Here is a 17,468-nt window from a genome sequence, read left to right on the forward strand (position 1 = left end):
AAAGAAAAATAGGACAGTTTGTATACTTTTGGCAAGAATAACAACAAATAAAATAAAAAACATTATTATGAATATTGAGTGGGTAAAACCCACAAGTATGTGTTCCCCCAGATATTTATCGACCTTAGTAACCTTGTTTTTTTCCCTATTAAATAATTTAATGTTTGTTAATAACTAATATTAAAAGCATTAAAGGTTGTTTTTTTGGAAGGCAACTTTAAGGAAGATTTTTATAAAAAATGGCAAAAATGTAATTTTTTAGTCGTTTATTTTATATATTTTCTTTTTTTTTTTCTAATTTGTACTGTATAGTATTCTAGAACATTCATTAATATGAAATTCAGTAAATTTCAAAATATGTTGTTAAATATGTAACATTTTTGACAAGTGACAATACTTAGCAAATGTATTTGAAAAAGCTGAATTAAAGGTCTTGTTCTTTGACAAATAGACGTTATTCTATAACCTCTAAAATAAAAAAAAATTAATGCAAATGTAAGAATAAATATATCCTAAACTAGTCAAAGAAATATAAAGTTGACAACGTTGTTAATTATCAAATTGGGCATAAAGTCATTATCTCAGGAACAAATTTAGATATCAGAATAAATTATATATAAAAAATATTTTATTACAATTTTGTTTCTTTTTAATTACTGTTTTAATTTTATTACATTTGATTATAATAAAATTACTAAAAAAATCACACGAAATAAATAAATTAAACCTTTGGGAATTTATTAAGTATTTAATTAAGTTTTTAGGAAATATTAATAAAATTATTTAAAATATATTATAATGTTAAATTTTTAATTTAGAAGACACAAATTTCATTTAAATTCTAATAAATAAATTACATATTTAATTTAAAATTAAAAAAAAAACACGTTGCTCCAAATATAATTAAATATTAATAAAAAATTAAAATTTGAAATTATTTTTAATTAAAATCGAATTCGTGGAAACTTGCTAACTTATGAGTCCTTTATACGATTCCAGGATTTCATTTCCCAAGCGTCGTTTGTCTTCTAGCAGTTATTCTTTCGAGATCTTGGAAATAAATGATCGCTTTCATTTCCAGGTAATATTTTTCCAAGCAATTAAAGTATATTTTCCAAGAACTAAATAAGGCCTTCCAGACTATTAAAATAGTTTTATTAATAATATTCAAATAGAAAAATATTCTCAAATTATATCGTTATTTATATTATAAGTATGGAATTGTTAGGAATTTATCTTATAAGTATGGAAGGAAGAAATGTAAACACTTTTCCAGGTAATTAAAATACTTTTTCCAATAAATTAATAATTTTTTGAGATTTCTGGCAACGGAAATATTATTTGATTTTTTTGGCAAATTAAACGTGGAAGAAGTGTATGATTTTTTTCAGGATGTAAAATTCGATTATTTTTAATTACCAATTAATTAAATATCCTTATCTGTGTTTTAGTGTTTTTTTTTCAATGACGTATATAAAATCTAATATTCTTTCCTTGATTTTTCATTTCCTTAACTTATATTATTAATTTTTCGTCGATTTTAAGGTAGTAAAGTTGAAGTATTTCCTTATAAAAACTAAATAAGTTCTTTGATATCTGGTCAGTATAATAGTGTTTAAATTTTTTAAGCACGATATGTCCCAGAATATTAAAATTGTTTTTTTGATTTTATTCTCCAAGTGGATAAATAGCCTCAGCCTATTTTTATTTCTAGGTAGTTGGAGTTGGGTTTTCCAACACCTGGGATAAATTTTCTCCTTTTTTCCAGGATATTTTTTCCAGGCAATTAAAGTACAAATTTCTTATAAAAGTTTAATAAAATACATGTATTCTTCAAAAAAAGGATATGCCCAGGCGACTAAAATAAAGAATAGATATTAATTGTTTCCAGGAATTAAAGGAATTTGTACTAAAGAAAGAAATTAATATCGCCATTTTTTGCGTTTTGAACGTGCATTAATTTTAATGTCTTTTTAAGGCCTGTAATACATTTTTATCCTTTTTCAGGTAATTTAAATATATTTATCCATTCTCAGTATTCTAGAAAGTTAAACTAATTTTTCCAAAACCTCGAAAAATCAATTTTTTTCTTTTTTCAGGCAATTATTTGTATCAATAGCTGAATTTTTACAATTTTCTGAAATTCTCGAATATATTTTTGTTCTTTTTTAGGCAATTACAATATTTTTTTAGGAATTAAGTAATTTCTATGATTTCCGATCTATTTTTATATATTATGAAAACTTTGAAGCACATATTTTTCCCAAAAATTTAACAGGCAATTTAAATAGTTTGTATAATAATAATAATAATAAAGCATTTATTTAGCATAAAAAAGCTACATATATGTACAAGTTTGCCTTATTAGTCTTATTACAATAGTAGAAATAGAAAAAAAAAACAACATTTGTAAATATGTGAAAATTAAATAAAAATAAAAATAAAAAGTGTAATGTATGTACAGGACACAAACAAAAAGAAACAAGAATAAACCTACAGTACCTAATTTAACAAAAACATTATTAATATAAATACCAGGGGGCAACAATAAAATTAAACAAAGATAAAACAAAGATAAAATTTTGTACAAGAATTAAATATATTTTTTGATTTCTGCAAGGTGTAATATTTTTTAAATTTTCTTGGCTAATTAATATTAATTGGAAAAAATTTATAGCTACTGTTAAAATGTTAAAAAGCTTCTTTGAATTTAAAATAAATAGATATCCTTATCTGCTATCTAAAAGATTCTTTTATTGTTTTCCAGACAGTTTAAATTTTCATTCCTTTTAAATCTTGCTTTTTTATTTATTTAAGTTTTTTTTGTTTGTAGTTTTTATACAATTAATGAGGATTTCACAATGTTTTAAAATTTTTGGAATTATTTTTTTTTTACGTTTTATTGCCTATAAAATTGCTTTCTGAATTTTTTTTTAAATTTTTTTTGTAACTTTTTTTTTACAATTTCTAATAAAAACTTTCATTCTTTTAAATTTTTATTTTTTTCAATTTTTATTTTACAATATTCAAAATCTTATTATTTTTAAAAATAAAACTAATTTGTTTTCTTTTAGATATTTTTTTAAAATAAAATTAAAAATAAATTAAAAAATATATATTTAAAAAAAATATCTTAAAACTCAAAGAATTCAAAAAGAACTTTAAAACAAACACGGAAATAAATTGTAAAAAAAAAATAAAAAATCGTAAATATTCTTAATACGTTTTCAACAATTAAAGAAGAGAATAAACAAATAATAATTAAAATCCCTGAAGCTCCAAAGAAACATAGAAATTAAATCCAAAAAGCATAGAAATAAATTAAAAAAACTCACAACAGAAAAAATATTTCGGGTCGAGTTTGGACGCCTAAAAGTTCCTGAGCCGAATATTGCCTTTATAGCCTTCTCACTTTTTCAATGAGCCGAACAAGGACGGATCACATTTATTAATCGCGAACACCGTTGCTGGACATGACTAATTGGTCTCTAATATTCATTTATTTAGTGCAATTTAAAATATATATTTAATTATTTTTTTATTTAATTCGAATAAAAAAAAACAACTTGAATTTAAAAGAGGCCTCTTTTAACATAACAAATGATAGTTCAAACGATTTTTTATGTGGAGCACAATCTAAATAAATACAGTGAAAACTACTTTAAAAAATTAGTAGAGGAAAATAAAGGCCTTTGAAGGCTCAGAAAGAATAATAATAAGAAACTCTGATAATGATAGCAGCCTTAAAGAATCAAACGTAAAACGAAATAAGGGATAGAGAAGATTTAATACGAAAAGCGGAATATTTTACAGTAATGTATACACTCCAAAAATGCCCCAGCGAAGCAAGAAATCAATAAGATTATAAATGTAGGATCAGAAGAGATTTCGGAAATAATTGAGGATGAGATTAGATATCCTACTCTAAACCATTAGAAAAATGATAAGGAACAGGGTGTACTAAATGATATGCAAATTTAGGAAAATATCGCCCGATATCATTATTATCGCGAGTATACAAGCTATTTACAAAAATTCCTACGAACAGACTTACCAATTAGATCAATACCAGTCAGATTAACAAGCGGGTTTTAAAAAACAGTATAGCATATGTGACCATCTTTTGGCATTGAGGATCTTAGTGAAAAAAGCGATTTAATATAATTCGGATATCTGTTTGGCGTTCGTAGATTTTTAAAAGACCTTTAATAGCATTAAAAATTGGGCAATATTTTAATTGATTACAAATACAAAAACAGGTATTTCAGCCACAATAAACACATATACAAAATTGCCAGCTTTATCAAATATTCAAATAACAGCACAAAACCTATCAAGTGAGAAGACCAGCTTAGTTGTCACCCTTTTATATTATCGGCCATTGTAATTTGCAAATAAGGTAAATTTGGTTTCGGCCTAACCTATATTTTATAAATGTGTATTAAAAATAAAATGAGCTCAAATGAGCAACACCAATACTAAGTAGACCGTCTTCTTTATTAACCCTGATCAATTGTGCCCTATATTATGCTAATAAGATTATAGAAGTTACATAGCATATTTGCGTTTAAAAGATTCTTTTTTTTAATAAGGCCCTTGTAAGCTGCAAATTGCTAATTAAAGTTGCAACGTAGAACATAAGATCTAAAATTGCCAAAGTAGTATTTCTTTATAATTAAATTATTAGTAGCAGTAAGTTGAATTAGAAATAAGTTAATTTTTATTGGGTTGTATTTCAATTGTAACTATGAAATGATTTTTAATATATCTATGCTTTAAGTTATGTGAATGGTAAATTTTCGATATAAAACCAGGACAACCAGTATAACCAAAAAGAGAGTTATCCCAACAATAACTCGGAGACACGGCAATTTTCCGACCACCACACCACCACACACAAATACCCGGCCAATATACTCGCGTATATAAACAATTTACCTCGGCACTTTTTAAATACAATTCTTAATTCAATTTGCCGCATTCGCACGTACATACAGTACGTATATAAAATATTATATAATCAAACACTTCAATCAGACCGGGTAAAATGAATAACCTGTTGAGAGTTTCGATCGTTTTGGCCGTCGTTTCCGCCATTTCATGCCAGGTAAATTGGATAAGTGAAATGTCAGTGTTTTTTTTGTGGGCTTTTTGTTTGTTTGAATCGTGTGTTTGGGGTCCAATTTTTGCGTGTTGGTTAATACAATGGGTTTTTTTTTGTATAGGGGAGAACGTGTAACCTAGTTTGATTTGGGGCTTTTTTTAATGCTAATTGGGTTTTTTTTTATTCAGTTTTTACGTTTTTTAGTAATATTCCCAACTCAAATTTATTTTCAAGATTTTAAGATTAATTATTAATCGCATCCAAAAAAGCAGTTAATTAAATATTTGTGGGTGCTTATAATATTAACATTATGAAAATTAAAAATGTTTATATAACAACTTTATATTCTAACCTTGAATTATTTCGAAATAAGCAATTGTGAGAAAAAAAATTGAAAAAAAGTTTAATTATAATTCAAAAATAATAATTCAAATAGTAACTTTCAAATAGCTGTACCTCCCTATATCTGTAATACCATGGTATTTCAGTGTATCTAAAAGAAAGTAATGAAGTACAGAATCGAAGGCCTTTAAAGTGTTGTAAAGGTGATCTTTCATACATTTTTCTAATACTTAAAAAAAATGGTTTAATAGGCTGATTGGTCGATGGTTTTCAATATTTGCTGTAGATCCCTTTTATTTATTGGTGTCGATTATTCAAACTATTTTGGAATTATGCCAGTGCCAAATAAGGTTGATAATATGAGGTTTTAAGCTATGTAATTATTTGACGATAGTGCTCGGTGTAAAGTTACTCTTTAAAGTTAAAATATGTGATAATAGTCTTGATAAACAAATTCATCTTATATAGAACCTTCAATAAATATGTCACGTTTTCATCATCAAACCCTGGAAAATCATACTTAAGTATGAAGCTGTTGAAAGAAAATAATTACTTGCTTCCAAATAAATAAGTCCCTTGTATCATCGTATCATCTTTGTTTAGTTCTATAAAGTTAAAATTCCACTTTTTAAACTACAAAATTTTTTTTATCTTCTTCCAGGCAACTAAAATATACTTTTTCTTCCTTTATCGAGCTGTAATATTTTTTTAATGTTGATCAAATTAAATAATTTTAATTTTTTTTCTATTATTAAAAATCTATAGACAGCTAATGTAAGTAAGAACAAGAAATAAACGTTGATGAAAAAAATATAATACAACTATGGTTTATAAAGCCTCTAATCCTCATTTTAAGTAGAACCATTTTAAATGGTAATAAAGGCATAACTTACTTGGACATGACGTCCACTTTTAAAGTTTTTTGGGCAATTTCTTATCAGTTTTGAAAACTCTTAATTTTTTCGGTTGAAACTTTAGTATTATTCTTAAAAAACAACTTGAATTTAAAAGATGCCTCTTTTAACATAACAAATTATGTTAACTAAACACAATACAAATGAATACAGTGAAAACTAATAAAATTCAGAAATAAGGCGTAAATAAGATGTTAACGTTCTGACTCAAGAACAAAATTTCCAATGAATACTACTTTATTTAAACATATACAATTAAAAAGCGGGATCTTGACTGCTTGGAAGAATAACTTGATTCGCTTATGATAATCCTTTTAAGATTTAAATTTTTCAGGCAATTGAAACTCCACTTCAAATAGAAAGGATATATTCATATTCTAAAACTAATATTTATAGTTAATTTAATTTACTTTTTCCTATATTCACTTTGATTTCCTCAAAAACCTGGCAGAAATAAATAATTGCTTTCATAATGTTGAAATTTTTTTGACAATTTATTTATGTGAATAAAAATTGTCCAACAATATTGGATATGCTTGCATATCTGGAAACTTGATAAAAGTAGAGTCAATGTATTAATATTCCCATCCTGAAAATTTGTTTTTTGTTCTTTAAAATCCTAAGATTTTTTTTTTAATTCTTTCCAGATAAATAAATAATTTTTATCCGATTTTCTCAGAGTTGTGCTTTAATTTCTTCAAAAATGTTGAAAAAGTGCATTTTACATAAATTATAGTTTTTGGAAATGCCAGATCTTTTTTTAATTTTGCTTAAGTTACTCTATGTTTTCCTCTCGACTGAAACATTAGTTCAGTATTTTCTAAGCAATAGTTCAATATTTTTTGGTGTTTAAGTTTGCAAATACATCGAATATTATGCAGTTTTTTCCAGGGTATAGTGAACTTCATGTTTTAATTAATTTTTATGACGTTTAACCAGCAAATATTTTATTTTTCGTCTATAATTTGCTAAAGTTTGTTTTTATGGTGATTTTTTTAATTTTCAGGCTATTTTCCATTTATTTATGCTGGTAACTTTTCAGTTTTCTAAACAAGTGAAATTTCCGGAAAACACACCTTTTTCCTCAAATTCACCAAACTTTTAATTCTTCTAATCAAGAAACAGACAAAGAACATTTTGGAAAAGCTAGTCTAAGATCTGAAAGAATTTTCGCCATTTTTCAAAATTATTATTTATTACTTATTATTAATTTGTTCTTATTCTATATAGAATATTTTTTTCTTTTTCCATCTCAGGCTAAGAATTATGAAGGTTCCATTTACTACCTAATTTTAAATAGGACCATTTTAAAAGGTTTTTTGGCATAATTTAAATGGTTATTGCATCCACTTTTTATAAAACTCTATATTTTACAAGCAGTTGACACTTTAGTATTATTCTTCATTTTTTGATAAAAAAATAGCGTAAAGTAGAGTGCTTACCTTTGTTGTGATTCAAAAAAAGAAGATTTGCAACGATTCTCATTTTATTTAAACATACACAATTAAAAAGGGAGATGTTAGCTGCTTTGAATATTTACTAGATTCTCTGATAATGATCCTTTAAAGATTGTTATTTTCAGGTAATTGAAACCTCCATAATGATTCAGGCACTTAAAATGGACAGGCTTGAAATAAATATTTATATTCTGACTGCAAAATTTATAATTAATTTGATTTAATTTCTTATAGGTCTCTCACTTTAATTTCTTTAAAAACCTGGATGAAATGAATGACCGACTTCATAATGTAGATATATAAATTGACCGACAATATCCAGAATAACAAAATAAGTCAATTGTTACCAATAACTTACTCCTTCAGTGTCTGGAAACTGACAATAGATAAGTCATTTATATTAATAATTTCACTCTAAAAAACTATTTTTTGTTCTTCAATATATTAAAATATGTTTTTAAGATTCTTTCCAGATGAATAAATAATTTTTATTTAAAGTTTCCAAAGTTAGATTTCTCAAAATCTTGGCAGCAACCACACATATGATTTCAGAATTTAAAACAAAAAAAATTGTTCTTCTTTATACCTAAAGTTAGCCCTTTTTTAAGTAATTTTCTTTTTAAACTAAAATAGACATTTATTTCTTAGGGAGGTACAGACCTATTTGCTGCAAAAAAGTGACGATTTTTTGAGCATTTTTTAAAATGGTGTTATTTTATATACGATTCTAATACACTTCAAAAATTGCGTCCCTTTTATATTCTCTAATCTTTTAAATTTAGTTTTCCCAAGAATCCAAGATTTGTACATTGATTGTACATATATGAAAGTTTTTAGAAATTCAAAATCCTATTTTAAATTTTGCTCAAGTTACTTCTTGTTTCCCTTAGGATTCAAAAAGTAGTTTTATATTTTCCACGTTTATAAATACATAAAAAATTATCCAGTTTTTTTTCTCAATTTGCAAATTGAGAAAATTCTCTTAGATAAAATTGCTCTATTTTTCTAGGATTTATTGAATTTAATGTATTTGTATGACAATAACTATGGTTTTTAGCTACACCATTCGATTTTTTCTTTTAATTAAGAAACATACAAAAAAAAACATTTCAAAAACTTAGTCTTAGATCTAGGAGAATTATCGCAATTTTTTCAAAATTATTACTTATTGCTTATTAATAATTTGTTTTTATTGTATATATAAGTTTTTTTCACTTTTTACATCTCATGTTGCGAATTATGAAGGTTGCACCTACTACCAAATTTGCAGTAGAACCATTTTAAAAGGTTTTTTGGCATAACTTAAGTGGGCATGATATCCACTTTTTAATTTTTTTAGGCAATTTCTTATTTTTTCCTTAGGGAGTTCCAGACTTATTGGCTTTACCAAATGTACAATTTTTTAATTATTTTTCAAAATGCTTGCATTTAATTATAACTACCTTAAAAATATGTTTTTTCCTCTATAAATTCCTCTATTTTTTCCAGGATAGAGTAAATTTCAAGCGTAATGTATTTCTAGGATCTTTAGAAATAGACATTCAGTTTTAGGTTCTTGAGTGAACTAAAACTTGTTTAAGTGATAATTTTTTTATTTCCAGACTATTTTCCAAAATATTTCTTTCTAATAAATCTCGTAGATTTTGTATTGTCTAAGCAATACAAAATTATATTTTCCAAAGAATCGTTTTATTTCAAACTTATCTGTTGGCGTCCAGTCATGTAATCATGATTGCCTGGATGTATCATTTCTTGTACAAATTTTCATCGGCTACTTATGCGAAAAAATCTTTATCGATCAGTGAGAAATAAAAGTCTTCTGGATTTGATTGATGCATCAAGGCAGCAAATTCAGGAATTACACCTTCATTCTCAGTAAACCGGATAAGATTGGGCTGGTTCCCCTTTGACAATGTCCATATATCATTACCAATCTTATCTGGCATGGATACTGTTGTGTTAGAGATTCGGCATCTGATTGGTATCCCCCTTCATCAATTCTAATTCAGCGGAAGATGTTGATTGTAACGCTCCAGTCGTGTGTATCGTGGGTTGAAAACTTGATGCCTGAGCCCCAGTCTCTAGTTCAGCGTATATAGATGACGGCAAACTTCCGATTGGACGCAGGTTTGCTTTCGAAGAATCGACGTAAATTTATTCTTCAGATCCACAATCGGAAGTACAAGCATTACTGTCAAAATCAGGATCATTTATCGAATCATCTCCAAGAAAAAGCTGTTCTAGTAACTCTAAAATATGGAAAAAAAAACAATTTTACCCGAATCAAAATCCAATTCTTTAGCAGACAAGTCGATATTTGTAGCTCTAGGGCTCTGATCAACAATCTAAGGAAATTTCTAAAAAACATACTTTTATCATTGTTTAAAAGAATTTTCACTCTTTTTCCAGACCCTTTAGTTAGTTTTTGCCCGCAGAAACGTTATTATTTAAATAGAAGAAATTTCTTTTGTTCCAGGCTTTCAAATTCATTTCTTATTATCTCCTTTTAAGCAAGGGAAAAATCATTGAATTCTTGAATACTTCTTATACTTGACTTATTACTAAATATATTTGACTATTATTAAAATACTTGACTTTTTGGAACATATTTGTTTTTTTATATTCTCTGCTCCTTCAAGTCAATAACTTCCATGCCGCGTTAACTATAATTCAGTCTATAATTCAAAAAATTAAAGATTCGAAAGAGATTTGTCATTCTCTTCTGATGTAGATCTAAATTGGCTAATATATCCCGTTTTAATTAAATAATTCAAAAACAAATTTCCCTTTCAGGATTTCACAGAAGAGCAACGCAAACGCATAATCGAAAACCGTCAAGAGTGCATCAAAGAAACCAAAGTAAATCCAGAACTTATAGAACGTGCCGACTTAGGCGAATTTACCGAGGACGAATCGTTAAAATGCTTCACCAAATGCTTCTACCAAAAGGCCGGATTCGTAAACGATAAGGGTGAAGTGCAAAGAGACGTGATCGAGGAAAAACTACCAGCCGGGGCAGACAAGAAGAAAGCATTGGAAATCGTGGATAAATGCAAAGCTGAGGGCAAAAATGCTTGTGAAACTGTTTATTTGGTCCACAAGTGCTACTTCGAGCACACCCACCCTGAATTACAGAAACAAGAGGCTGTTACCGAGGCTCCTAAAGAGGAAAAGAAGGAATAGGAGTTGGAGGAGTTAAGATGATGACTACAGTAATTATGTTTCGTGAAAACTTGTTACGAACTTTAATGTCAATTATGTCTCATTTATCACAAAACAGCTTATAATGTAGTCTATTTCTAGTCTACTGTGATTTTTAATTATATAGTCAGTATTATAATTTTTTAAAGTTTAATTTAAATTATAAGTATTTGAATAAATAAATAAAAAATCATATGCAATTTGACCAATTATTTAAGCAATCTCAATAAGCTCATTTTCAGAATCCCTATCTGATTCCTTATTAACAAGAACCTCATAGGAATAAGCAGTGGTTATATCGTTGCTATGAACGTACTGCATAAAGGCATCATTAATAGTGGCACGACCACTTAAGATTTTCCCTATAATGATCTCGTTCTGATAGTAAACCCTTCCGATGCTGAGCCAGTGATCAGTCTGAACTCCTCCTCTTACTACATGCTTGTTCATGGTCAAGAAATGGAAGTGGGTCTTGTTGGCTGTTATCCACTCAAGCATCTGTGGAGTGTCTGTGCAAAGAATCTAAAAAGAAAAATTAAATAAGATCCGCGAAGCAGCAATGATATCTTCATTATTGTTACAGCTTTACAACATAGATTACTGTTAAATGCTAATGTTGTAATAAAAGAATCCTTGGATTCATGATGACATAAGTATTCCAGTATGAGATGAGAGAGATGAAGAGATTCTTCAATGAGATGAAGATGAAGATGAAATAAAATTAAGGTGGAAGAACTGTACTTCTTTCACTGATATTTTAACTGCTTCTCATTTTGACAATAAATTGCTCTCAAGAGGTATCAATTTTTGAAAGTCTATCTGGACTCTAAACTTTAGTAAATTATATATATTTAATTAGCATATATGTAGACAAAATAGCTAACAAAACCGATAATAGAAGAAACTTTGTTCTTGGCAAGGTTAAAAATACTAAATAGTATTGAAAAAATAATTAAAAAACTATACTTATTAAAAGTTCTTTCGTACAGTTCACTAGAAATTGGAATTATGGAGGAAGAACGTCACAATTTTAATGAATGGTAAATGGATTAACTGCTTCTCACTAAAACTATGGAAGGATATGAAATAACAGAAGAGTTTTCTAGTCTATAACTATAAAACATTGATGTCAGATGCTGAAACTCATTGGATACACATTTCAAATATAGATTCTTAAAAATTGGAATTATGAACAAAATATTTTAATAATTTTGGGCGGCTTTTGATTAAAGGACATAACGTTTAGAAGATATTTTTGGAAATTCTAATGAATCTAGTGAAAGTTTAGTGGAAGTACCTTTTCGGGAAGAAAACACTCAAGTCATTGACTAATTAAGAAATTCAGGAGATAGTGAAATTCATTGTACAATTTCTGGATTCTGGGTCAGGTATCAGTATGACGTAAAAGAATGAGAGTTTTAATATTTCATAAGGAGAACTTTCCTATAATTATTTGATGCTTCTTAATACATCTTTGTTCATGGTTCAGAAATAAAAGTAGACATTATTGATTGTTATTCATTCATTATCAACATCCGTGGAGTGTTCAAAATCTAGTGCGAAGAATCTGAGAAAAAAATCTACTTCCTATGTCTTACAAAAAATTTGGACATCAGCGAGGTTACAATTAATCAAAGAAATTAGAAGAACATTCAAGAAAACTTTTGGTGGTCTGAGACCAGTTTCTAGTATTTATAAGGCAATCAGTTTCTATATAGGAGATTCTAGACTTGGCAATTCATTTATAATAAATCAATTAATTTTTTCAAAAATTTGAAATTCTCAGAAAAAGACGCTTCTTTATGAATATCTTTTTTATTGCTACAGCTCTACTATATGTATCACAAATAACTGTAACTTTTCTAATAAAATTAATTCTTAATGCAACTATAGAATAATCCAAAGAGTAAACTATATCAAGTTTCTAGGATACTATCTGACTCTAACATGAAACAACTGAAAAGCTCTCAACTCTGTAAAAATTAAATGCTGAAAATAAATAGCTTAGAAGGTAGAGATCAAGTTTCTAAGACACTCTCTTTCAACCCTGAGAAAATTGAATTCCTTTTACAGTATTACAGTATCAAATTTATACTTTGACTAAAAACTTAATGATTCCAGAATTTTCATTAAAGGATATAACTTCTTTGCTTCTTGAGAAACATTGACTTATTAAGAGATTCATGGTTAAATTAATAATAAAAATTTACTTTGTATAGAACTATGTTCATATCATAATTCAAGGTCAGCTATTAGTTTGATGTAAAGTAATCCTTAAAGAAACTGAACCCTGATGAAATAGCAGTTAAATATTCCACAAGAAGAACTTCCCTTTAATTACATGATGCTTCTAAGTTGAAGTCTTGTACAAAAATAAATACAGTATTCTTCAGGATTATATGGACTGCAAGTAGGCTTTTAAGTAATTGAGCTTCTAAAAGGTGTCACCTTTCTTGGACAAAATGAATGAATCTTAGGATATCATGTGAATCTAATGTTGAATATCATTGAATACTCCAAGAAGAAGTAATAAAAACCATTACTCATTGCAGAGGTAATTCAATAGAAGTAGGTGGATTGACTCCTTATGAATGAGCCTATCAAAGGTTAATCTAGAAAATAAACGGTAGTAAGCTATTGGCCCTAAGGCTGATAAAATAATAAAAGAGATTTCAATTCTGACACATTAAAACTCATTGATTATTGAAAAAAATTACTCAAAAATTACGGCTTTAAATATATTGCAACTCAGTAGAAGTTCTTCAGGTAAAAGCTCTTGAAAATCTTTAAAAAGAATCGTGAAGGAAGAAGTACTTATTCTTATGGAATAATCCAGAGAGTAAACCTTATTAAGTTTCTAGGATACTTTCTACCTCTAAGTTTAATAAATCAACAGAAGAGCTTTCAACTCTGTAAGAGTCAAATGCATTTTGAATAAGATGGATTAAAAGGTAAATAAGATCAAGTTTCCAAGATACTTATCCTGGGAAAATCAATGACAACTTTAGATCTTTCTTAATTCAAGATACAAGATAGAGATAGATCAAGATTCCAGGCTTTTGTTCAATAAATATATTACTTAGAAGATATTTTTTGGAAAATTTAATAAATCTAGTCAAAATTTACTGAGAGTGATCTTTCAAAAAGTTAGCTATTAACGCATTGACTAACTAAGAGTTTAAAAGATTAGGCAAATTAATAGTGAAAATCTTCTCAAGCTCTACTTTGCATAGAACTATGTTTATATCAGATATCAATTTTATGTAAAATAATCTTTAAAGAAACTAAATCTTAATAAAATAAGAGTAATGCTATAATTATTTGATGCTTGAAATATTAACATGGTTGGAATATGTAGAGATATATCAGTGAATTCTTCAGGAGGGTATTGAACGTTTAGACTACAATAGACTTTTTACTAATTGAGGTTCTAAAAGATCCTTATCCTCGTTGGTCTGTAAATGTAAGAAAATCTGTAAGAATGTCTGTAAATGTAAGAAACTTATGGAATGTCATGTCAATCTGATGTTGAATTCCTTTGGATATTCTCTAATACTCTAAGTACAATTGTAAATTAGGTGTTTGTATAATGAAATTATGAAAAATAAGCCAGAAGGAATAATGGAATTTATAGGTGTGGAGTAAAACTCTACAGTGGAACATAAATCAGTAAAAAATTTAACAAGAACTCTGGAATCATGGTTAACTCTTTCAGGTTAACAAAGCCAAATAAGACTGACATATCCTGCTCTTTTAGTTACAACAAAATTTATTTTAATACAAATGCTCCTACCTGTACATAGTTCTGTGTCTTTTCTGGTATATTTAAATTACCAACAGATAATATATCGGTAACTTTTTGCCCTTGTAATATGGTTGTTGGAACTATTCCTGCCGATTTCAAGTAAACCAGACCAATATAGACTTTTTCCTGGTTTACGTCTTGACCGGCCACAAAGGCATCCGATGGAATTTTCCCCGTATAGTCTCTCCAATAATAGTCTTGATCTAACAAAATTTAGTTTTAACATCTAAAATTATATAAAAACATTGACTTACTTGCATTACAAATGTTGACTGTCAGTAGAATAAATGCTAATGTAAGCATTTTAGCATTAAATATAAAACTTATTTTGTTTAAATAAGATTTTAAGATGAAAGCCAGAAGAAGCAGCTTTATAGAGAATTAATACAAATATTATGAATTTGATTGCAGAATATAATAACGGTTTGATAGCATAAGACGTGTCACTGGAATATTAAAAGGTTATCTGCATGCATGGAACTAATAAATTAATATAAAAATATAAATATGTTATTCGGCTTCTGTTTTTAGTGCTACTTTGATTAAACATCAAAAGCAATTAAACATGTAAAAAAATAGGCTTTTCCGATCAAATCAATGTTGAAAGTTTATCTGTATTTTCGGGATTCCCCGCTATTAGATTTTTATTTTTTAAAACTGTAAAATTAAACTTCAACTTTAATTTCAGATCAAGCATGACCAGCCAAGCAGAAACTCAAAAGAAACTAAACTTGGAAAAAGCGACCAACTTTATGAGACAGTATAGGGATCCTAACTCCAGGGAACTCAAGAAACTTTCGGCCAATCAGTTTATGGAGGTGTGGAGTCACTATGACAAAGACGGTAAACATTTTTATTAAAAAAAAAGAAAGAATCATTATAGTTACTGTGATAGAAGAAAGCACAATAATATTATATCAGTTCCTGATACGAGATTGTATAAGTGGCAATTATGACCGTAAGAGAATTACTTGGGATGTAACATATTAGTGCAAATAAAGTAATCTTGTAGAAAGTTTTGGTATACAAGAAGTCCCACGTTAAGTGTCCTATGTTTAAATTGGCTACTTTCTTGGTTTAATTACATTTCTTTATAAAATTATTAAATAAGTTATTTTTATTTATTTAATAATTAATTAATTTTATGTAATAAATTTCTATTTTTTTAGGAAATGGATACATAGAGGGAACCGAACTAGATGGATTCCTAAGGGAGTTTGTGTCCAGTGCTAACGTTACAGATGTCGGACCTGAGGTAATAATTTAATTTTAATGCAACTGCTTAAATTTAAAAATGTTTGTTTAATGTTTTTGTAATGTAAAAATGTTTATTTAAATACTAGTTGTTTGTTTTATTATTTTATGGTTTCACTACTGGTCCATTTATTAATTTTGTCTATTTCCTGATACATTAATACTACAGCTTCAGCTTTTAAAAGCATTATTGTGTGGATGTCTCTTTTTTATCTTATTAATTCTTAACCGACATTTTTGTTTTCTCTTTTTCTTTGGTCCTCTTATATTTCACTTTAATTATGCCCTGATTTGTTATTTGCTTTATGTAATTTTTGTTATATGCTTGTAAATAGTTTTTCATAATTTTACTTTTTTTAAAAAGATGTTTTTAATATTCTTTTGTTAATTTGTTACTAGTTTATTCCTCCTTATTATCGCATATTAATATATTAATATTTCTTTTAATTTGTCTTATATATTTAATATTTTTCAATCTCATTAGGCTTCAGTCTGCTTTTTTTCTTTGATTCTTATATTATGTTTGATATTTTTTATACTGTAATCACAACGTTGTTTGGTTCTTTTAGTTTTTTTTCTTACTCTGTCAAGTTTCTTATCTAAATCTTGTTTTCTTTGAATGATTTTTTTATATATTTTTACCTTCTAACTTCCTCCTTAAAAAAGTATTTCAATCCTTTTTCTTAAATTCTCCCTATTTTTGCTAATTTTCTTCTCCGTTTCTTTTTTTTATAATTTGTATTTATTTTGTATTGATGCCTAATGACTTCTTTTAAAAATTGTTTTTTTAATTTTACAAATCCTTTCTATTTTGCTTGTACATTCTTTTCTTCCACTTATATTTCTTTAAATAGTATTTCAAATATTCACATGTTTATTCAGTATTTTTTCATCTATTTTAATGCTTTATAACGTAGTTAAAAAATTTATATTTTCTTTGATTTTTCTTAATTACCAACGTTTTTTCTTTAGTTAGTTTCTAATAGCTCATATTTTTATATCTGGTAAATATGTTTCTTAATTATTTAATTTTGTTTTGTCTCTTTAAGTTTTAGTCTATTTCATTACTGTAATTCTACTGTCCAGTTTTTTAGTCCTTTTTTTTGCTCTAAAACCTGTATGAATTGCATTAGGCTGTTGTAATGTTTGTTTATTTTGTACTGATCTTTAATAATTTCTCTCTTTTCAATATTTCCAATTTCCTTCTCCGCAATTTTTTATATCCTTTTCTCCTGCATATTTTTCGGCAAATGATGTTTTTAATACTCATATGTTTATTTATTATTATTTCATATATTTTTTTATTTATTAATATTTAAATCCGTCCTATCGTAGCTTATTATAAAATCAATAGTTTTATTGATTCTTTTCATTTACTAATGAAATTACAG

At 27.1% G+C, this 17,468-nt stretch overlaps 3 protein-coding genes across 4 annotated transcripts in view; 2 read left to right on the forward strand and 1 right to left on the reverse strand.

The window, feature by feature from the left end:
• LOC126742963 (calbindin-32) overlaps nt 1-17,468 on the forward strand; it is a 136,226-nt gene that overhangs the window by 92,822 nt on the left and 25,936 nt on the right. For both annotated transcript variants that reach the window (XM_050449856.1, XM_050449857.1), the window contains exons 3-4: nt 15,512-15,666; nt 15,993-16,078. In XM_050449856.1, the coding sequence (XP_050305813.1) occupies nt 15,519-15,666; nt 15,993-16,078 (234 nt within the window). In that variant the 5' untranslated portion in view covers nt 15,512-15,518. The remainder of the gene's footprint in view (nt 1-15,511; nt 15,667-15,992; nt 16,079-17,468) is intronic.
• On the forward strand, nt 4,940-11,218 carry LOC126742968 (general odorant-binding protein 56a-like). The gene is made up of 2 exons (XM_050449864.1): nt 4,940-5,107; nt 10,611-11,218. The coding sequence occupies exons 1-2, from the start codon at nt 5,048-5,050 to the stop codon at nt 10,998-11,000; spliced, it is 450 nt and encodes a 149-aa protein (XP_050305821.1). The 5' UTR covers nt 4,940-5,047; the 3' UTR covers nt 11,001-11,218.
• On the reverse strand, nt 11,034-15,243 carry LOC126742966 (uncharacterized). The gene is made up of 3 exons (XM_050449862.1): nt 15,078-15,243; nt 14,812-15,026; nt 11,034-11,540 (listed from the first exon to the last, which is right to left on the reverse strand). The coding sequence occupies exons 1-3, from the start codon at nt 15,124-15,126 to the stop codon at nt 11,232-11,234; spliced, it is 573 nt and encodes a 190-aa protein (XP_050305819.1). The 5' UTR covers nt 15,127-15,243; the 3' UTR covers nt 11,034-11,231.

Source organism: Anthonomus grandis, chromosome 12, assembly GCF_022605725.1.
Source record: "Anthonomus grandis grandis chromosome 12, icAntGran1.3, whole genome shotgun sequence".
NCBI lineage: Eukaryota > Metazoa > Arthropoda > Insecta > Coleoptera > Curculionidae > Anthonomus > Anthonomus grandis.